Source organism: Ciconia boyciana, chromosome 8, assembly GCF_034638445.1.
Source record: "Ciconia boyciana chromosome 8, ASM3463844v1, whole genome shotgun sequence".
Lineage (NCBI taxonomy): Eukaryota > Metazoa > Chordata > Aves > Ciconiiformes > Ciconiidae > Ciconia > Ciconia boyciana.
In genome coordinates this window covers 15,085,031-15,109,246 of record NC_132941.1, presented here as the reverse complement: position 1 = coordinate 15,109,246, position 24,216 = coordinate 15,085,031, and the positions used below count along the sequence as shown (strand labels likewise).

The following is a 24,216-nucleotide window of genomic DNA, read 5'->3' as shown; positions in this document are numbered from 1 at the left end:
TTTGCATGACATTGGGAATATGACAAATGCTATAATTATTTTGCATTGACAGTTCAGCCTGACAGACTAATATTAAGAAATGTTATATAATTATCCTCTGCTTTCTTGAAGCAGTTACTAAAGCTTGAGTCCAACTGTGTATCATAGATGTTAAAATATAAGGCTGGAAAGACAGGATATAATTTCCAGCAAATTATAATGCTTCTTTTCTAAAGCTACTGAAGTGAAATATTAGATTTTTAAAAATTATTTTCCAATTACGGATCTTAAATGAACAGTAATCAATCTAATGTCATCTTCCCTAAAGCCACTGGACAATTTTACAGTCATGTCCAATGTGATAACTAAGTTATGAGTTAACATGTTCATTTTGAAACTCATCTTGTTAAACATTTTAGAGTTCATAGCCATCTGTGGGTTTATTTATAATATATTGCTCCTTTCGCATAAATAAAATGAAAATAACCTGAGTGCTTTGACATGAAGGAACACTGGAATGCTTTGTATTTACTTATAGTAAACTAACAATAATGAATGAGCAATAGCATGAAGCAAGTTCACATCGGCCTTACCTGATCCACTAACTGGAAGTAGAGATCATAGCAATTGTCAAAAATGTATTTGTAAGTTGAGTCCAGGCAGGCTCTTACACAGTCTTTCACCACAGTACTGGCTCGAGGTGGGCTCTGCAATTCAAGGACCTAATAAAATATTTCATAAATGGTAGAATTAAATTGAACACAAAAAATCCAAGTGTTGCAATTAACGTAGTTCTATAATACAGTATGAAAAGTGTTGAAATATAATAATGATAAAAATATTTAAAATCATGTTGACTTAAGGTGATCTTAGTTTAAAGATGCATTAAAGCACATACTCAAGTTAAGCAAGTAGATTGTACCCCTAAGTTTTATTTGAATGGAATTATTCATATGATGAAAGAGGCATACATGCCCAAGGGTTTACATCTTTAGGTTTTCCACTAGAGGCGGAAAACCTAAAGGTTTGTCCATTATTTAGGAAATAATTAAACCATATAACCATGTGCTTTCCTCTGAATATCAGCCAAATAGCTGTTCATTTTTTAAAGTAAAGGGTTCAGCTTTTTACTCCACTTTAGGATACATTAATTTGAACTTCAACTTAATGGATTATTTTAATTATCTTTATGTAGTGTCTAACGCAGTGAAATCACATGCTATTGTGACAAATACTGTTTTGTGTTTCTGTATTTTCATCCAGTAATGTCAATGTGTACCATTCCATTCTAAAAATATTTCGGAACTTGATCATTTAGATATCAACATCTGGAGTGACTAAAGCAAGTATAGTTATGAGACCTATTTTGCTGTTTGACATGTGATATTATGATACTACTAGGAAAACATTATTCTATGTGACACATGTTCCTAAGGAGTTCAACTGAGTTTGCTTTATGCGACTTGACTTTAAACTAATTAAAAAGGTAAATGTTTTTGTTTCCTTCAGGAGATGTAAAAATAATTGTTTAAAAAGGAAGAGACAGTTGTTTATTTTTCAAAGATAATGGCTTTTACCACATTGTTAATACAAAGTATGAACAAGATGACTTTACTTCAATGGTCTTCAGTAAGTTGAGAGATTTAATTTAAAACTGGAGGAGATGAATTGATTAAGAGTATTAAATAGAGTATGATTTTCCTGGAAAATAAAAGTCAACAGCACCTTTTTTTAGAGTCATTGTGCAAATAAAGGACAATACCTTCATTCGAAAAAAAGTAATGCTGGTAAGCAGGTCCACAGTTGATTTCAGATCTTGGAGTCTTTCAGAATTGCTGGCAGGAAAATTATCCTGGTGAATCAGGAAGAGAGGAATCATGTGAAATTGTAATTACAGGTAAGATCCTTCAACAGCTAAGAAAAAACCCTCTAGGAAAACACAGATTTTTCTCGGAAGGATTAGAAATGTTCATGTGTTACCTGAATTCTGCCTGTGAGGAAGTCAGTGACGAGTATCCCTTTGACATGAATAGAAACACTTCTAATAATGCTTCTGTATTTGTAATATGAATGATTTAAAATATTGTGATATTTTCAAAACATTAATGGAGTAAAAAAATACTACAAAAGGACTGGAAAATGTTGCTAATGAAAATCATTTATGGGTTCTCCATGGTACATAAATCACTTGTAGGCATAAATGCAGTAGTAAGCTTAATGAAGAAACCGTATATGAAACTTTTGCTATGATCTCTAGGTTAACAGGAAGACTGATGGGAAGTAGTGTTATTTAAATGGCTCCATACTAATGAAACATCAGCCAAATATCCTCATGCTCCAATATTATCTGGATAACATTCTTCAAAATTAAAAGATACTAGGATGAACATATCTGCCTCATGAAGGATATGGTCTTAAAAACTGTGTGCAACTTCCACCACCTCTAATGCCTTGGGGTTCTTTTAAATATTCCCTTTCTCCTTCAGTTGTAGAAAGCAGGTCAGAGGAACAGAGAAATCCCTGAGTTGGAGGCTGCCACTCCTAGAAGCTGAAAGGAGAGCCATAGCTGATGGAGCCCTAATCGCTTTATGTATCATCCAAAAGTTTCATGATCCAGTGGAACGGAGAAGGAGAAGGAGTTCAGAATGGTATGACAACTGGCAGGTATTCAGTGCAGGCTTCTCTCCTGAAAGGCTGGGTTTGGAGCATACCTCGGTGGAAAGAGCTTCCATGAGGCAGAAATGAAACTGGAATTCCTATCATGTAGAAAAATGAGGAGTCAAGTCTCTTCCAACATTCCTAGGATCTTAGCATGGAAGTTGTAGCAAAGATGTCAGCCTCTCAGAATAAATACAGCAGTAACTGCAATTTGCACTACATGAGTCAGTGAAGGTAATTCCCAGATGAATTAACTTAATAAAGTTATGGATTAATTTAACCCAAGTTGTTGAATCCTACTCTTTCTTGAATGTCTGCTCATCCCTTGACCCATTCTTAGCTTTTGGAAAGAAAACAATAACTTTTTTCAAATTGGAACAATATTGTTGTTAGACTGCTTAAATTCTGTAAGTTTTTGTTCCAAAGGATTTGGGGTCTCATGGCAGCACCTAATATTTTCAGCTTCTGTGCCACAAGAGGGATTAATCTCTAAAACTTTTTTAAGCAGATAAAGCGCACAGGGATATTTACACGAAAAAAAACATTTGAGTTTTCCTCTAGATAGAATACGTTGCACATACCCTGTATTTAGATAAATCAATCCTCAGAGAATTGTGCAATTGATCCAGCAGTTTTATGAACTTTTCCCGCTGTAAAAAGAAAACAAGAATACGTTGCGTAAGAATTTGCAGGTTCCTGTTATTGGTGGGGTTTTAGAAAGCTGCTTTCTGTTCTTAATTTATTTGAAAAATAGATTTTTTTTCCCATTGTTTCATATAAAAGTGCTGGTCTGAGATATCTCTGTTTCAAGGCCACGCAATGTATCTTTTGTCACTTTATTTTCCCATTCTATCCTATATTGTGATTTACCTGGTACGCATTCAATACTGTGCAGCTGTGCAATACATTAGTGAGGTGACATACTTTCCTATGCAGCATTTTCCTTTCTTAATGATTGATGCATTGTTAAATAACTCAAAATATCTAGAAATTGAAAAGCATTGCCTGATGTCGCTGACCAAAAATGCAATAACAGCATCAATTCAGTATAAAGTCCAAAGTTTTACGTTACGTCATCAAGGCTTATTAAAAGAGATAAGCTGTTTAAATTTTTATATTTGCCCTGTAATTGCTTACACTCTTGAAGAAAGCACTTCCCCCTTCCCTTTAATGTGTAAGACATGGCACTCGTTTACAGCAGAATTTGGTGTAAAAGTATGATTGAAAATTATACTTCAGAAACAGTAGCTTTTGTAAGAATAAGCTAAGTAATACTATGCAGTTATAGTTTTCCCTTTCAAATGTGGAGATTAACTTGTTATCTTGATAGCTGAAGGTGCAGGGAAAACATTTTTCTGTGAGATACCCAGCTGAGTTGTGCCATTCTTAAGTAATACTAATGAGAGCTTCTGATTACCAGTCTTCATGTTAGAACATATTCCATAGTCCACTGTACAAAATTGTGCAGAAATCCGTGCCAGCCTACGTGAAAGCAGCAGGTTTGTGGAAGTAGCAAGATCTGATAGCTCTCAGAATGCATGATTGTATCCACACCATCCCTGAAATATGATTGGCACTAATATGAAAATAGAGTTCTTTGTGCACTGTCTCTCATCAGTGGAGCAATAACCCACACCAAAAGCCACTAATTTGGCACAGTTCCCTTAAGGGATCAATCAAAAGGGAACTTTTCTGTCATGTTATAAATCTGTACTGAAATATTCAGTCAGCCAAATCCTTCCCAGCTGTAGCCTGAGGACTTGAATTTGAGATGTTCTTTTTGATGAATGATGTGCAGCTATCCACTAACAAATGCCTTTTGACCCAAGAGAGAAAAATAATCTAATATTCTGCCTATAAGTCAACTGTTTGAAAAAGGAGCTCCAAATCTCTATTAGTGATGCTTACTACTGTTTTTCCATCCATCTGTTGAACTATGAATTGCATTGGACTTTGTGTCAAAGGTAAACTGGCATTAACATCAGAGAGAGGACTTAATTTCTGTCCAATCTGAGGATAAAGGTATTTCTGATCTTTAGAAAAATGGAAAAAAAACCCCTAGAAAATCCAGCAAAAACATTCTAAATTTCAAAAGCTGGATTGAACTCAGAGGTCTAATAGAGCCTGAACATTGAAAGAGTAGCCTTGTTCCAACAAAGATGTAGAGTCATTCCATAATAAACCATCCATTAGCTTATAAAAAAAAATTGAATAAGAACAGAGCAATATTGTCCTATCATGGTAATACAATAATTAAATCATAAATATTCTGATAGTGCTTTTCATGTATAAAACTTTTTTACTTTATATTAATGGAGCAATGTTAATATTCCTCTTTCAAAGCAAACCTCTAGCAGCAGGAGATAAAGTTCCAGCTCAAGAACATGCTGTCTCCAAACTAAAGACCCAGCCCTGGGTACATTTGTATGTGAGTACTTCCATCAGACTTAACATTTAAAAGAAAAATAAATTTATATTTAGAGTAAATATTTCTCTAAAAAAAATACTCAATGGACCTAAAAATAATGGCTTAATAGATTTTAAATTTTTTTTAAACACACTTATGACATCCCTTAAATTTGAAAATATATTAATGTTAGTACTACTTTAGGACTATTTAGAACTAACTGTTGACTATTTACAGCTGTAAGCAGTAGCACCAGATTCTAAGAACATTCAGGATTCAGCAATAATAAGAAAAATCAATCTTTGGTATTATTACTACACAAAGTGAGTTTTATAGATACAAGTTTTATCTCAAAGGAACTTGTGCATGAAATGCAAACTAATATTTAGTTTCAACTATTTGAGGCCCTGTATGAAAAAATTATGCAGGAATGCTGTACTTAATACACTGTTTGCTACAAATCAAAATTGTTTTAGCATCCAGAGCAAATTTTCTTTACAAAACTAAACATTTACACTTTTCCAGGCATGGATTGAATTACTTTACTGAGCATAGTCTGATAATTGTGTTTCTGACTTCTGATGGGAAGATAAAAGCAAAATCAGAATTAAGTCTTTCTTGGTTTACTAGTCCAAATGTATAATTTCATAATGTTGTCTTGAAAATCCTGAAATTCATACTGTTTCTATTATTTTTAATACTAGAGAAGAGCATTAGTACCTCTAACACTACTTCAAACAACTATAAGTCCTATTTAATAAATTTTAATTGTTTAATATTTTATTTCATGTCAATAAATGGTATTTTAGAAAACATTATCATGTTTTCATAGCTACTGTCAAATGAAAAATAGCTTTGATATCAGCCATACAAATAACAGCCATACCAAAAAAAAGGAAGGAATGCATTTTTAAGCATCAGATTGTGTTTATCTCTGGCTATATCATGTGTAATAGTAGAGATATGAAAGCAACCTCTTTAAATTATTGCTCTCCCTTCCTGCTCTCACCTCCCCAGTGAGGATAGGTGAACAAATTAGAATACAAAGTGAACGCATCTTTATTTTTTATCATGTTCAAAGACTAGGAAGTCTGCCTTCTGAGATATTTATCCACAGAAGGAAAGTTAGCAGCAAAAAAAAAGTACTACCACATCCTGACATACTGGTATTCCTCCTAAAATTTCTGATACCTAAATCCAGGACTTGGACAATGCTCCATTATTTCAGCAAAAATAAGAGTCCATCATTATAGGCTCTTGTGAGAAGAAGAACAGTATTTATGGCTAGATCCATTAGGTTAATATGAGTTCACTGATGACACATACCCCAAGAAAGCAATTACAACTGACACTTATTCTGGTGCAGTTAGTAGTTTGCAAGAACCACTGCAATAAAAACAAAAATTGATTGGTGAAGATTTTAGTACTATGCATGTGTGCCAGTACTTTCTACCCTCTATGCCTTACATATCACTGTATAAGGAACTGAAGAGTATCTTCTCTAGCTTTTATAGTGATTGATTGTGAAGACTCAGGGTAAAATTTTCAAAAGCTAATAGCAACTCTTATTCTTTAAAATGGCCAACTTTTAAAAACTGTTTGAATTCAGAAGTTAATATAGTACCATATATTAGAAAAAAGAGATGAGGACTAGTATTCTATTAAAAAAGAAAGTCTACTTACCCCAAAGTTAGTAGCTGCAAACCGATCTGAGGCAGATACATTAGTTGCTGCTGTAGTATGAGCATAGAAAGCATTTATATTGGCCAACAACGTACTCATAACTGCTGGAACACCAGGGCACATATATTTAGAAGACAGACAGGAAAAGTGCCTACAATTCAAACAATGGACAGTTATTAAAGATTGCAAAGATTCTGCTTTTTCTCTCACCACAATTTCTTTTCAGCTCCACTGATGGAACTTTCAAGCTACCTCATGGACAATTGTGCAGATACACATGAGGAAAATCCAGACATGTTTGATATAGTTGCCACTTATTGCATACTGATATTTCCAAATTGAACACATCAGATTCACATTTGCTTCTTGTTCTGATAGCCCTAAATACAAAAACATGATTTAACTATCTTAACTGCTATTAAGCAAAGCATTCATTATTAAATGGAAGCTTAAAGTCAAACACAAACTTATCATCATAAAAGGCCACAAGAGATCTATACTCTAGTGGAGAAGGATTTACTTGATGTCAACAAAAAGACTCAAACCAGCATTTTACCATGGCTTGTAGTTTAGGCTACATTATTAATGAAAGGTGAGGCATCAAGCAACTTCTGGGTTCACCTTGATTTGATTTAGGCCATAACTGAAACTATTCCACTTTGATTCAGGCCAGTAAAGTTTAAGTAATCAGCCTGTTAAACCTGAACCAGCTTCATATTGGGAAACAATGTTTAAGAAGAAAAAAAGTCTGTCATTGAGCCCATTCAGGCTTTATCCCCCATTTCCTGCAGAGTCTGAGGAGATTTACATTCTCTCACAAGCCTGTAACTACTATCCAGCTCCCTGATCTGGACTGTTTTGATCCCAGAGAGAAGCTACAGCACTGCCAGTCCTGTGGCACAGTGCTTGGACTAACAAGGGAGATTAAAGCCACAGCATATTTTTGTGCTGCATGCACACAGCATAGAAATGTGGGCATTTATAGAGTGAGGTGCACGGTGCACTACTGGAATGGGGAGAGAAACTCTGAGTGATGAACTCAGTTGGCTATAGAAGGCTGAAGCTGGCAGTAGCAGTAGGGGAAGAAGGAGAAAAGTTTGGGTGAGCCTCCTACTCCCATTAGGAGCTGTTCTAAGGCACTTGTGAGAAGATCTGGCACTGAGCGGTTTCCTTCTGCAGTACGTAGAGCTGCATAGGTCAGAGTACAAATACGAGGGCTTATGCTCACATAGTGTTGAATTCTGCAGTAAGGAAAGGAAGAGGGGAAAGAAAGAAACTGCCACACAAGGTTGCATTGCAGAATGTGAGTATAACTAGTCCCCATGCTGAACATCATTCCCCTCAGGATGGATCATTCCCCATTTATCATTCCCCATTTAGCCATTCGAACCTTTAGGGCTTCTAACTGGAAGCATTTTTTTGGATGGAGCTCTAGCTTGTATTCAACAGAATCTTGAAAGTAAGAATTTGGGCTGAGTGCTGATCACAGACAAAATAACAGTGTGAAGCGGTTTTCTATTTGGTTTTGAATACTTTTGATTCCCTGACTTGCTAGTAACCTTTCTGTTTCACTTTTCTTAAAGAAACCAAAGACCATTACTGCTCACAGCAGCTTGAGAAAGCAAATGTAAGAAAACCCCAACACTGACTTCCACCCAGGTTGGAGTGTATTAAATCAGCTCTGATTTTTAAGCAGTCTGCTTCATAGGCAACTAGAATTTATTAGGTGAAATTTTAACACGGCTGAATCAAGTGAGAACATAATGTCAGGTCATGAAAAAAAAGGTAAACCTGTTGTCAATATATGGTATTCGAAGTGGGAAGTCATGTACAAGTAATTTACACTAAATTAAAAAAAAAAAAGTCAGAAATATTTTATGTATTCTCTTTGTTTTTTTAGAATACTAAAAAAATGCGAAGACAATATATTAGAGTAGGTCATATGTTTTATTATTTTGCTAGTTCTTAAAGCTCAGAATCAGCAAAGCATTTAAGACTTCTAACTTTAGTCAGATTCAAACTCTTAAATTGAAATGAAAATTGAGCCTATAGAAATTAAAAGCCTACACAACTTGCTGTACTGCACCAGCCAAGCCTAGACCTGCAATGTAGCAGCACTGTTTACTTGTGCAAAAAAACAGGAGATGCCTGCTTATAACATACAAAGCTTACAAAATAAGAAAACATGAGAGAGACAAGATGGGTAAAAGATCTAACACATGAGGAGAGTGAGCAACATAATTGCAAAACATAAACTCTTAATTTCAAGATTTATAGTTAGGCAGGATTGGGAGGAGGATAAAGGGATAAAGAGTAAATGTATAGAGGTAGGAAAGAGAGTGAGGGGGATTAGGCAGAGATGATGGTGAAAATGAGTATACTGTCAACAGAAGAGGATGAAGAAACTCCAGTCACTCTGGAGCTCTCTATATCTGAAGGTCCTGATTTGGCAGCGTGGTCCTCTTAGCTGGAGTCTCTGGCTCCTCTCTACTGTTTCTCCTTAGGAGCATAAGGCAGAGCGGTGTGCTGGGCCTGAACCACCTGGGCCCTAGTGCCCATCCAAGAAAAAATAACACAAGGTACAACTGAACTTGGTCCTGTTGAACTTAAGCCAAGTACCCTTAACTGCTGTCACTGCCCAAATTATCTTCCAACCATGTCATTCAAAATTATTTGCGTCTTGTATTTGGATTCCTGTTCCTAAAGATATTAGAAATGAGCTCTTTACACTTTCTTGCAAGCCTGCACACAAACTCACTCTACCTACATTATGCTTTCTGATACCCTCTTGTTGTCTTAGTGGTCCTCTAAATTCCTTTGCTCTGAGGCCTGCCTCATGCTCTTGTGACTGACCCTGTTCATCATATTCCTGCTTTCTGATGTTCCAGGGCTGCAGAAACTTGCTTCTGCTGAAGAGACAACAGTATCTTTTCTAGGGTCTCCTGCACCACTGACTTACTATATATGCAGATGCCTTTTCATAACCCTTCGGGGTAATCTGCAATTTCACATCAGCCAAACAACTCTTACTTCTTCTGTTAGCCTATATGTTTTAAAGGGAAATTGGGGGAATGGAGTGAGTCAGCAGAAGGCAACACATAAAGTCTCTCTTGCTTCTGCTTTTCCCGTACTCCCCTCTCAGTGCACAGACTCTTACTACAGATGCTTATTTACAGATTCAGAAATGGGCCTAAAAAATGCTCTGGGCTGTCAGTACCTCACATCACTCCAAACCAAGCCCTCTCCAACACTTTAATTTACTTTGCAAATGAGACATCTAAATTGCAATGTTTACTTCAGAAATCTGTGTCAGGTCACAGATATGTTAAAAAAGAAGAAAATTCCAAAACTCCCCAAGTGTCCAGGCTCAGGAATCTGTCTTCATTAATGTACCTGATATCCTTTCAGTACCTAGATATCAGAAATGGACACCACAAAATTATTGGCCAAACTGCTCTCCTCAACAGCCTTAGTCAATGAAACCACCTACAGAACCTGGTAAGATATTTGAAATAGAATCAGATACTTACAGTAAGGTAAATGTGATGCTAAACAACCTATCACTACAGTTACATGACCACTATGGTCAACAAAGGACAAAAGTTTTGGACTCATCCTAGATGTAAAGTGTGTTTTAATTACCAGTGAGTGTGATCCATAAATTAAAGTATTTTTCTCTTTTTTTCTAAAAACATAAAGCACAAGAAATTTATACCAACTGACCCAGTAATTGAAAAGCAATTGGCTGGAAAACTTCTAAAATTGTAATTTTCTAACTCTTTTGCATCTCACTCAAGATAAATCCTCTTATAATTTAAGTCATAATTCCCAAGAAAAAAACAAGTCATTAATTATGCATGTACAAATACCTAAAGAAAATCCCAGCACATATTCATATTTTGCTACTTTAAAGTATCATCCAAAGTCTCTAAAGTGTTAAGGACCTAAGATTTCAACAGAAGTGGATACTGGGATGAATCAAGCCCTTAATCCCACTCCAAAGCTAGGCTGAGGAGCTGAATAATAATTGCTGGATTTTCTAGTTTACCTGGCTGGGCAAAGAGACTGGAAAAGAAGGGATCCAACTGGGGATGGGAAGCAAGAGAGGCAGGCTCATATTAAAGAGAATCTAGGGCTACAGTCTTCATATGTGGGGTCCCTCTGTATTTGCAGCCTTTCCAGCCCAAGCCAGGAGACCTACTTTGTGGGCTTTCTCTAGCATTAGACTCTCTTTAAAGTATTTTCATGCTGGGTTTATATATCACATAGTCTTGCACCAATGTGGTGATATATATTGATACTTAAAACTTGTATCATGGTAGTCATGTTCAAATATTTCTCAGCATTCCTGTAATGCAGATCATTAAGTGCTATTATCTCAATTTTACAAAATTGAGAGAAACTGCTCAAATCTACACAGCAAATCGATCACGTGGGCCAGGACTAGAACTCAGCATTCCCAGCTATGTGGCTTATAGGGATAATACTACCAAACCTTTCATTCATTGCCAGTATTTTTCGGAAGTGCTTTTAAATACCGTAACGTGAATCTGACAAAAGCACAACACAGCTACTTACTCCTTAGGAAAATCTTTCATTGTATGTCATATGTTTCCTATCAACTAGAAGAACAATAATTTCTTTTGTATAAAATACAATAGTGATGTCAGGTGATTCTCACCAGTTTCAGGTAACCTTTCAAGTTAATAGTAATCTCACCTGATCTATTCATCACATGCATTTTAAGAAATACATGTAGAGATGATCAGAACTATTTTTTTAAAAATTGACACAAAAAAATTAACATATACTTTTACTGCTGACCTTTAATTTCCAAAAATTTTCTAGTGGACCTAAAGGTGCGTGAGGAACCCCAAGCTGGAGATAAGAAGGCACTAATAACCCCACTGGCCTTAGGGTCATACCTACAACATATACTCTGATGAAGGGAGGAGGCAGACAAAAGAGTCAGGCAGCAGCAGTCACTATGTGAAAAGCCATCGAGATTGTATCAAATGCCTGCAGGGAACATGACAGACCGTGGAAAAATAATTTGGGTCAACATTTTAAGTTCAGCGAGATGTCTTCTGCAGGTTCTTCTAATGATTTCACGTCAAGCTACCCAAGGTCTGGACTGAGCTCTTATCTTGAAAATAGACCCAAATTGTACTAATTTGTTGTGAGGAAAATTTAAACCTATTGATATAATTTATTTATGTCCTTATTACATTACTATACCATTCCACCTGTAATTTTGTTAGTGAAATCAATGATAAAGCATCTGTGTCAAGTGACAGGTTATGTGAATTTCTGCTTCTCTCCTTCATTTAATTAAAATCTGTAAAGTTCACAGAACCTATTAAGCTTATCACATGCAATATGGGTCATGACTCTGAGATTGCTGATAACCCAGGTAAGAAAACTGCAAGCCACCTGCCTTCCTTCTGCTTGCTAAAATAAAAAAATCAGAGGAAACTTCCTTCCTTGTTTTTGTAGGTCTCTGAAAACAGCAGTCAATAGCATGAGTTATTAACAATTTCTAATGGGCACAAGATGTCACAGCAACCATTGCTAAGTCTCACATATTTTAGAGTAATATTGCATTGTTTAAGCTAGAGTCACATGTCTAAAACCAGGCCTGCTTGCTTCAGCTTTCTTACTATGCAATTTCCTGACCAACATGCAGTGCCTGTGACTCTTCCAATCTTTCTGCTAGTGTGAATCGGCAAAGAAAAAAGGCTAATGTGCTGCCCTCAGTAAGCAAATGCTATCAATGAAAATTACTTTAATGGGTGATTTGTGTGCTTTTTGCAATGCAGCCACATTAATTGAAGACTAGCAGGAGAAGAAGATGGCATAGTTAATGCCCATTAACCTGCTGGAATGAGAACTATGTCGCTGATTTAGAAGCATTAGGTTCTACCTGTGGTGACTCTTGCCAGTAAGAAGCGAAGATCTTAATAGAGCTTTTATTGCACTTGACTCCACTACACAGTAAATCCAGGATGCTGGCATTAAGTATAATTTCAGTGTCTAGTCAAAAACTGTTTCAATACATGCTCTGCTTTTTGCCTTCTAAAGAGAAATAAACGGTGTTGAAAGACGAATGAGAGGAAGAAAATTATTTTTTCTTGGTGGTGGAAAGGTGGCTTAATATATGTAGGTAAATAAACTTCCAGTACGATTCCTTCAAGACATTGAATTTATAGCAGTCATCAAAATAAAGGCCAGCTGGATCACTGAGCTGTTGTTCTCCTTTTGTTAATCTGTGTTCCATCATATCTATTTTCTTTCCTATACTCTCACACATACGTGCTTTGACTTCTGGGAGTATATGCATATCATTCATATGATATGCATATACTATATCTAATAGTGCCTATTTGGCTGCTATGCGTATAAAATATCCATATAAAATAGCTAACAGTGCCTATTTGGCTGCTATCCATCACAAAAAAAAAAAAATCTCTTCTGACCCATATAAGAATGGCTGTAATTGTCTTTCATTTCTTTTCCCAATACAGACTCCATGAGGAGTGGAGGAATATAATAAGAAAGAAGAGCCGATTATGGAATCTATACAGTCAAGACTTTTCAAAGAGCTGCAGTTATGGCAACACAAGCAGGCTTTTTGTTCTATTTTGGTTTTGGGTCAATGTTTGATTTCTATTCACATTTCTATTCACTACATCTGGTAACTTAAAAGCAGATTGCCTTGCTTAGGAACTGGGCAGTTGGAATCTGTATCTTGAGAGTAAGACAACCCTTCTAAGTGGGCATCCTTTAGGGAAGAACTGTCTATATATAGTCTCGTAAAAATGTGGATGTCTCTGTCTCCAACAACAGGTGCAATCACACTTGAATTCATTCTCTTTGTAAGTTTAATGAAAAAGGTCCCATCGGGGACAACGATTAAGGCAGATAAGTAACCATCTATGGGATATCTTTTGGGCTGATATCCACATTCCAGTACATCTTTGGTGGTGCACAGGTAATCCCCTTCTGATCTAGAATCAAACACTGACTCACACATGACATGTTTTAAATCGCAGAAAATGCAGAATTTCTTTGCTGATGCTGGTTGAGAGAAGAAATGAGCTTGAGCTTTATGTTTTCAGGACTTTTAGTTGGTCACCTATTGGACTGATTTTCCATGAAGCAGTCAGGCACTGAAACAATAAACTGATCTAAATTCTTGTTTATCTTTGCTGAGCTGCCACAATTGCAGTTGATGAGTATACTCAGTGTATTTGGAAAATCAAGGCTATACTTTTGAAATATTATTTCTGTGGTTTAAAGGAATAAATATAAATAAATATTAACTTGAGAGCCAGAAACAAATTATCAGGGTCTACTAAGAGGATCAGAGATAACAAAGCCACCAGCATGAAATGATAGACAAGTGGGGTTGTTTATTACCATAGCAGAACAGGATGCCAAATTGTTCTAGGAAGCGGTACTTTAGGGAGGCTTAATTAGATTTATGTTGTGTTCAGGAATGCAGAATGGCATATGTTCCTATTCCAGCATATGCTATCTACCGATACCTAAAAGGGTCAAGACTGCCTATCATTAAGTGGCACTGCAACTTTATATAATAAGTAATTTTAAAACTGCAAACAAATATGAATTTTAAAAATTACATTCAGGCAAAAAGAGCACCTCATTAGCAACACCCTAAAACTCACTTGAGTCTGATATAGTGCACATAAGAAGCATGTGGATGTGTCTGGGGTCTTGACCATGGGTATGAAAGCATAGTCAGTTTTGCATTTACAAATGCAAACATTTTAATTTACAATGTTATCATGATACATGCAATAGAAATATTAGGCAACTAGATTCTCAAGCATAAAATGCTTTCACAATATTCCTTTGGGCCAAGTGATTACATTAAAATTCTCTCTCTGTTGTATGGTAGAAAATTGCTTTTCTTTCAGTAGGAGCACATCATTACCAAATGGAATCTGATCATTCTATTTTCCAAATCAAGAAGCTGTACATTTTCTCCCAGCCATTGTTCCAGGAGAAAAAGGTGATCTCATAAACATAAATAAAAAAACCAGATGATAGTCCAAAAGAAAATTCCCCATGACAGATCTAGTGTCTTCACTACTCTTGTCCCCAAAGTCTGAATGCTCTTACTGAGAGACGTCTGCAGATGAATCAGCAAAACAATGTATATGAATATATATTCTTCTCCAAGTATTATTTGAGATTACACTCATTACTGATTTTATTCCTAACTTAAACAGGATGTGGCTTTAAAGAGTATGTGGCCTACCCCTCAGATAGGGATTGCTCATTATTAACATGCAACATTTTAAAATGTAAATGGACATGGGTAAGGGGGCAATGAAATATTAGATTTTATTTCCTGTGTAAATTACCTGTAACTACCAATATCAAATTCACTTTCTTATTACACCTGTCTTCAAATGCCTGGTTTGCAGTGATCAACAGCAAGGAAATTTGGTGGAAAATGTACAGAAGAAAGCAAGAACAAAAAGAGGACAAGCCAAAGTAGTCATTTAACTTAAAATGGCTTGGTTAGAATTTTTGAGTAAGGATTCCTGAAAAATGTGTTGCAGTACTTGCCCAGCTCCATGTTAGATGTTCAGACTAAATTTACTTCCTTTTCATGAATATCTGTATGTTATGATATTTACTGATATATAAATAAAGCATCTTCTTTATATGAAAATATAACCTGTCCATTTTTAACACTATTAAATGAAAAAGCTTTTTTAATACTCACATGTCAATTATATTGCTATTTTTGCAATGCTGCCTTTTGCTACATTTGAATTTCTAAAATCAGTTTTGAACTTTCTCTGGAAAATTTCAGAGTACTGGTATTCATCCAGAGATGAAGGAAAAGAAACTTCAAAATAATTTTTCAGCTGAAATTGTCCATCAAAAATACAGCCATGTTGTATTGAGATAACCAGCTACTGGGGCTATAGTTCAGGGGAAACACTAATGCTAAATCAATCCTGCTTTATTTCCTAAGGAAAACAGTAATAACAGCCCTCCTTGGCATTAATAGCTCTTGAGAATTCATCTCATATAAAACCTTGAATTCATTTTGATACGTACAGCAGGAAGAACTCCATCATTTTAGAGATTAACATTTCGGTAAAAATGGCATACCAATTTAAATCAAGTTATAAAACTATAGTACTATGCTAGTTAATAAGTAACATAACCTTAATCAAGATGTAAAGACATACATGGCTAAAGAGAAGCCAAACATGAAAACCCAAATATTCATGAAACTCAGTGCATGAACTCCTCCATATGTAGTATAGATACACAATACCACAGGGGACCTGTCAAGCTTAATTAATTCTTCTGTGCAATGTTGTTTAAGGTCCTTGGAGGAAGAGCATTAAAAACATATATATTACAAATACATCCTCTACCTTTCTATTAGATGTACAGTACAATAATTCACAATGAGCTACATAAAGTGAAAGACATGTTCATTGCAATAGCAGATGGTGTCATTATATCCTGCAATAAAAAGAAAACTTCACGTTTATGTGCCTTCATACTTATTATAAGGTAATTTTTTTAGGATGTACTGTAAAGAGATGGAAGAAGCGAGATACATGTTCTGATTAAAAATTCCATAATATCAGCTTTCTATTGGAAAAATTTTCTATATTTCTTCTTTAGAGGACTCATTTGGAGTCCTATGCTTTCCTACAGCTGCAGTGGGAGCAGAATATAGTCCTTTTTACTAGCAAAATCTTCACTGGACAAATTAAGAATACATGATGGAGCTCTTGTATCCCCAGGCCTCTAAGCTCAGTGGTGCTGTGTTCTAAAGTGATCAGACAGCTACTTTAGTACTGACAATGTAGTAACAGGTTCTAATACCGTTAAAAATGCTTTGTGTGAATTATTTACATATACTATGGAAGTTTACTATAGCCATTGCTGGTGTTCTATGATGATTTCTCTACTCCTGGAAAGGAGTACAGAGCTTGTGAAACCCTGTTCTACCATCCCAATCCCATGTGGACCAGTGGAAGTCTTTCTGATCCTTGCCACATATCAGTATCATAAGGATTAAGAAATGCATTAGCGGTAATACCAGTAACAATTTATAAAATGCTTATAATATATCTTAATTCCATTGCAGATGAGAAGCACTTCAATGAGAATCTGATGGACAAAAACAATAGCAAGAATTTTAAACCAGGAATGGGAATGAAATGGAGAATGAGAGCAGGAAGGCTTGGAACTCATCACTTCCCTCAAACACATTCTTGACAGTAGAGTAGAAAACCAGACATAATAATACTTACGTCATAGCTTGATAAATATATTCAATTCCATAGCGCATTGCAAATTCATCTACAATTTCTTGTGCAGTGTCATCAAAGTACACCTTCCAGGCTTCATCACCTCTCACTTCAGGGATTTTTACAACACCATTAGATTTAACTTCCGTCAAGTAATGGAATAGATTCTAAATGTAAGAAATGTTTCAAATAGGAATTTTCAGTTTTTAAGTAGCATTCTGAAAGTATATCCTATATAATAGTCATCATTGTTAGGTTGGTGGGTAGTTTTTTTTTCTTTTTGTAATTTTTCTGAAGACTGGCACTAACTAATTGTCATTTGGTAAACAAAAAAACCCCAAGACACTAAACACATTTTTTGTAATGGAACTCTGGTAGTGCACAGGCTTGTGATTCAGCACATTGATCTATTTCCTTGATATAAGGTCATGTCAGTTAACTGGCACAGAGACTGCAACATAAAATCATGCAGAAACTTTCTCTTCTCTATCATATGCCCTTGCTAACGAATGAAAATGTGATGTTATAATGCTCACTACATAGTGCTTCAACTTTAATTGGATCTGTGACCAATAAATTTCAAATTCATTATTTAAGAACTGTAAGTTACAGGAAACCTATCAGAAATATTGCAGAAGCCTCTCAAGTAGCTAAAGGCATGCAATGAAGTTAGGTTTAGCAACCTTAGGACCAAAGTTAGTATTTAATTTGACATTAATGTCAGATTACCTAGCTCCATATGTATCCACAAACTCAGCAGCAGATGTGATTTCCTATTTTCAGTGACCAAAAAAACCTGAAAACTTTGAAATAATTTCAGTTTTGCTAATTAGCCCATAACTGTCTTGTGGATTATCTTAAAGCAACAGAATTTTGCCATTTAACTCACAGGTCAAAACATTTGCGATATCAGGTCAAAATCTATGAGCACAAGTGCCCTGAACATTCAGTTTTAAAAATGGTGAACAGTGGCATTTTGTGGATACATACTAGTGCTGAACTTTCAGCCATATATTATCTATCAGCTTTCAGAAAGTACTTGTATTTTTAGAATAGAACTTCAATGTGGATCACTGTTTGAGGGAAGAGGAATCAAATACAAAGAAAATCTTTTGAAAGACACACTGGTTTATCAGTGATGTTTTTTTTTCAATGTTGAGAAAAGCAATCTAGACAATAGGCGAACCAAATTTTATATTGTCTATGCTTCTCCTGCTTTTTCTTGCTCTCTCCAAAATATGAATTAATGTAGCAGGAAAGAAGTCCTTTACAATTAACAGCTATATTTCTGTAATATTCAGAAATGGTTGTATCTTCTTGATGTTAGCAAGCACATATGGAGCATCAAAATGCTGAAACAAAACACAGTATGGGGAGAACTTAGCTGACTCCACCCCTTCTTTTTTCTAACTCCTAATGGCAGGAATGATCTGTTGGTGTTAAATTGTTCTGCCATTGACTCTGAACCTCATATGCCATCAGCAATACAAAGTGGGAAATATAAAATAAACTTGTCCTGAGGTGTAGCAGCAAGGTATTTATTTCAGTGTTCTAATGTGCTGTAGCTTTTTTTTCTTATCCATACAACAACTGAATAGTAATTTCTGTACAGGATGCTTTCTTTAACTTCTCCAACATACCTCATGTAGACAGGTGTACTGCACATGGTAGGGAGCAACTTTCTCCTCTCCTTTTATTTCAACATTGATTTTCAATCTAATGGCACCAGAGACAGCTGATTTATCTGTTCGCTTTTCTGAAGAGCAGAAAAATAATATATTAGTAACTACCAAGAATATATATATGTCATGTGAAAACCTTTCAGAAATCATTCTAGCTTAATAAGAATGTTTTTTAAAGCCAGAAAGTCCTCCTGTTGAGAACAAGAGAATTTTTTTTAATACCTCACATATGGTTCAGGCCATGAAGAGAATATCAAACTATGAACTAAAGCATCTTTCTTATTTTATCTGCCAAATTCAAACCAGGCTGCACAGTGCTTTATTTAACACTTTTCCCTTTTCAATAGAAATTATTTCCATTTTCTATCTTATATCTGTACTAATTATTATTGTTCTCATTATTGATATTTTCCTTTAGTTATGAAGACTTTAGCAACAACCTGAACTACTATGTCTGAGAGAAACTCAAAATGTTCTTAGCAGAACTCAAGTACAGAGCTAAGCTGAATCTTACAGAAGAAATGATATGAAGAACTTTGTTTATGCTACGTGTACCAGTCCATTTAGTTGCTGTCTCTCATTGTGGAGGTTACTGATTATTGACTCCCATTTTCACTTTTCCAATCCACTCTAGCAGTATAACTGAGTCAATAGGTATTACAATTTTTATGTTCTTTCACAAAGCGCTGTGATGTGAGTGGTGATGAACAATACAGTTAATAAGAACTGGTATTCCACAAATCCAACTGCTTTGTTTATTTCACTCGTCTCCTCTGTATGATGTGACATACTGCAGTTGCGTCAATGTGTGTATGTATCAGAGTAAAATACGCCATTCTTTTTAGAATATTAGAATTATCATGAGCCATTTACCAATATTTGTTTTAGATGCTGATTGAAAGGTTTTCATTCTAGATTCTTCCTTTTGCAGAGCACATAGATTTTCAATGTTATTATTAAACTGCTTCCAGTCAAATCAGTTCAGCAAGATTTGTTTTAAAAATGCATTTCATAATAATTTATATCAGTTTAAGTCACTGAAATTTTTGAAGGAATAAAATTCAGAATTCATAAGGACCCAATTATCTTACTTTTAAAAAACCTCATTATAAATAGGAAATAAAGCAAGGCTTTCTTTTCTTTGTCAATAAGAAATCAAATAGTTCCCTGACACATCTATATATGTCACTGGGAAATGAAACAGTAGGCAGGGAAACAAGGACTATTGATTAGGAAAAAAATGCTCTACAATTTCAGAAAATAATGCGACGTAATTCACCCGAAGTTTTCATAGAGCAGGCAACCTAGATAAAAATGTTACTATCACATTTTTATTATCAGATATAGGAGATTAACTTTTAAAGGGCTACTCCAGAACATTTAGTGCACCCAAAGAGATTTTTAGAATTAAAGAACAGTTGTATGCTTAGATTTAGATAAAGGAAATATATTGAGACACATTTTATTTCTAATTTAAAGAATGATACTTCTTAAGACCTGTCCAGACAAGAAAGTGCAGTAATTAAGGACAACAGAGAGCATTTTGAGCTTCAGCAGGCTGTCTTCAGTTTATGATTCTGCATGTAAACACATTTGACATGTACAGAACAGAAAACCCAAGCAAGCAAGTTTCATGAAGAACAACAGGTGTAAACACAGTGAAAACCAAAGATGATTAGCCCCAGAATGGTATATAAATAATTTTTTAAAATATGTGATAAAACGAATGTGGACAACAAGAAAAGTGTTTGCTAGATATTTCTGTGTATCTTTGTAGACGTATTTCCCACAGAATGCTACTGTGAATTGACTAGTCTGAAACGTTGGGTTTTCTTACCTATTTTTAATTTTGCATTAAAGTGAAATATTTTTCTTTGATTTTGTTGTGATTAGTCTGCTCTCTGTAATTGTCATAACTCTGGATCAAAACAAGAAAGCATCTTTTGTTTGCAAATCAACCTGTAATATTTAAGATTTTTGAAGCTGTATATTGGTACCAAAGCTACATATTTTGAAGTCCCAAACCTACTGATTCTGAGATTCTACCTAAATTTGCTTTAAAAAATCAGTAAGAATCATACCTAAATTATACCATACATCCATTTCTCCACTCAGTGTTCTTACTTCAATGATTGTTTGCCCAAGGAAGTCATCTGATTCCTTCTTGAAATGTTGTTTTACTCTAGATTTGATGTCATCATCTTCATCCCATACTCTCACTTTTATTCTATCTGTAGAGTTATGGCATTCACTGTAAAAATAATAATAAAATACAAAATGTGAGTGATACATAAGCTACATACATTGGTACTGCTGTCTAATTCATTGTCCTCAATTTCCATACACTTGCTTAACTGCATAAAGTGACAGAATACAAACAACCTGCAACATTCAGTGGAATAAAAGGCCATACCACATCGCTAGGGCCAAAACTACAATTACTATATATAAGAGAAAGTAAAGAGATTAACTTGACTGAATTATATATACATAGGGGTTGTATTTAGGAATGTCATGAACTCCTCATTAAAATTATTAATTTACAATGTGTACTTCTCGATGCTATTATTTAACAAATATCTTGGGAAAGATCCAGTTAGATCAGGTTTATTCATTTAGGAATGCTATGTAGTACATACAGTAGACCACAAAAGTAGTTGCCTAGAATGTTATAATACAAAAAGTGAGAAAATCTTGAAGAATACTTTGGGTACATGGCAGGAAGTTTTTTAAAAAACCCTGACAAGTATGCACAAACACCCCAGCAAGACAAGACAGGCAATCAGAAAAACCTAGGGAAATAAAGTAGCTGCTTTCTTTAAAAGATATACTACTTTTCTCCAAGACCTCCATTCCCTGGTCAGGAGAAAGAGTAGGGACAGACAAACATATACTAAAAAATTCCTTGCAAATTTAAGTGGCTGACTAACCCCTCATGAGTTGAGTGGATTTGAGAAACTACTGGATGCATGAGAGAGTGAGGTGGCTTCACTCGCAATCTACAGATTTCCCAGTGGATAAACTTTTTTACTCCCAGCTCCATCCTGCATATATTTGCACAGAAATGGAAAAGAAACTCTGCTGCTGCTTATTGCTATAAGCCACAATGAGGACTGTTGACTATTGGTCAGTGTTGGCTTTTGATGACTTCATTGGAATATCCTAACATTGACTGCAGAAGCCTGTGGTAGTGAAAAACTTGCTGATGACATTTAATGGCTAGTACAGACCTGGCATCCGTTACAAGCCATGTCATACTCATGCATCCACACTAACCGGGTTTTTTTTATATCCATTCAGTAATACTACAAAAATATTTTAAATGTTACAAATCTTTGGTTATCTTTCAATATAGCTGTAAAGTGTAGCAGCAAATTTTCATCTTCAGCAAGGTCTTAGGCTGACACTAGATTAAGAGTTCTTACTTGAATTCTATCCCAAGCGCTATCACTGCTCAGTGATATGTCTCAGCGTTTCCAGCATTAAAACAGTAATACTATAACTTATCTCCCAACTGGCACCCCTCAGGGGTGTTCTAAGAATTAATTAGTGGTGGTAATGGGCTTTGAAAGTATAAAGTGCTTTAAATGGTATTATTACTGTCAAGGCCAATCAGTCACTAAAAATGGCATGCATAGCTTTTACTCTACCTCACCGTGACATCACTCAGTATCACAGAAATGCTTGTGTCTGTATTCCAAATTTTAACATCGCAGATATATCTGGTAATTAAAAACCACATTGTTCTCTGATTAGCAAAACTAATGAAGCCTAGTTTCCTTTTGTCTTACGACTGACTTCCCTAATATTTAACAAACTGCAATCACCTATTGAATCTTCTCCCATAACTAGGATTTTCATAAATTACCCCTTCATATGTACTCCCTGGTGTCTATTATGGAGTGAGCTCATGCTGAGGACACTGTCAGGATCTCATCTCTGTCTGACCATCTATTTTCATAGAACATGATGGACATAGTATTAGGCAATCTGTGAAATTTCTCTGACTGACCGCAAAATTCGAAAGCTATTGGCAAGGACATATAAAATACAGGAAGACACAGATGGATCAAATAAACATCTTTGCCTTAAGAAACTAGGCTAAACCCAGAAAGCATTTAATTTTCCTAAATTGTAGCCCTGAATTATTGCTTAACATTGCTAGAGTCCTGAATTGCATTTAGCTGTGCACCCAATAGAAATATTAAACGGGATTTCTACCGTGCCATAGAGAGATCCATCACTGGTGAGGCGTTTATGTGACCCTCATCACCATATCTGTGCTATTAGTAGAAATCTTGTTCCTGCTTTCCTTCTCAGGGAGATGCTGCATATAAAAAGTCATTAAATTGTACTTCAGTACAAACACCATATTTTTATTCTCCTGAGACAACACCAATTTCCCTCTGGTGTATACTTAGCTGATTAAGGAATATTTATTCAGATGGTCAGGATGACTGCACTTTTCCCTGATATCCTCATTTGTCTCCTACATCTTTTTCTCCTTTAATCTTAGGTTAGTGAAACACGGTGAGACCTATCATGACCAATGGGTTTACTCACATGTTCATCTTCGTGTCTAAACCTTTAGCTCTGCTACATGTTTGTAACATTCCTGTGCAAGATCCCAAAACTAGCATAGATTTGTGATGCAAGAACAGAAGGGTGGATGAACACGTATTTCTACTGGCCTGCCCTGTGGCAGTGAGACTGCAGGGAGATTTACTATTAAAGTTACAGAGCTGTCTCTGCATGATTCTACTTACCTGCCCAGCCTCTGGGAAACAGCACTATATAGTGAGATGCACATTCTGCTTTAGTCACTGGTAACATCTGTGCAGAAGCTCTGTGGCTTTGCAAAAAGCATTGGGTGGGATTCCTACTTCTGCTTACTCTGTTGAGGAAAATCAGCCCAGGGAATTCAAGGCAAAGACAACATATGCTATTTTCAGAGTTCCTCTTCTAGCCACTCTGCTTTATACGCTCAGTAAAAGTGTTCACTAAGGTGTGATACAGGAAGGTGAGAAGTGAATTTTTCTTTAGCACACAGAGAATGAAGATACTGATGCTTTTGAAAGCTGGGAAAGCTGCAGTATATTCAGAGATGCTAGATAGAAGAGATAGTTTTAATAATTCATCAACAATCTGGTGATGCTACATTACTTCTGCATTTACAGAGTGCTGCACAGATATGAAATAATTCTCACAGCATTCCTACTTACTCTAATGGCTAGAGTAATAAAAAATGTAATAATAAACTATCTTTACTATACTAGCCCCATGTAAATTTAATATTAGGTGCACTGGCATGACCTGATTGTACACCTCATCTAAGAGATCTGCACCCAGTGTTAAAATAACAACTAATTGATACTACGCTGCTTTCAGTAAAAAAGTAAATGCAAATGAATGAAGAAGCTGGTAAAGAAAGTATGGAGACTAATTTCCCACTCTGTCAAAATGAAGTACATTCATCATAACAGCATTCTTCCCT

The 24,216-nt window shown here is 35.5% G+C and overlaps 1 protein-coding gene across 1 annotated transcript in view; it reads right to left on the bottom strand.

Moving 5' to 3' along the window:
- Positions 1-24,216, bottom strand: part of UNC13C (unc-13 homolog C) — a 187,269-nt gene that overhangs the window by 89,522 nt on the left and 73,531 nt on the right. Inside the window, exons 9-15 of the mRNA XM_072871143.1 lie at positions 20,804-20,973; positions 18,681-18,796; positions 17,044-17,207; positions 6,728-6,878; positions 3,219-3,287; positions 1,742-1,831; positions 573-701 (exon numbers count right to left, since the gene is read on the bottom strand). Coding sequence (XP_072727244.1) covers positions 573-701; positions 1,742-1,831; positions 3,219-3,287; positions 6,728-6,878; positions 17,044-17,207; positions 18,681-18,796; positions 20,804-20,973 — 889 coding nt within the window. The remainder of the gene's footprint in view (positions 1-572; positions 702-1,741; positions 1,832-3,218; positions 3,288-6,727; positions 6,879-17,043; positions 17,208-18,680; positions 18,797-20,803; positions 20,974-24,216) is intronic.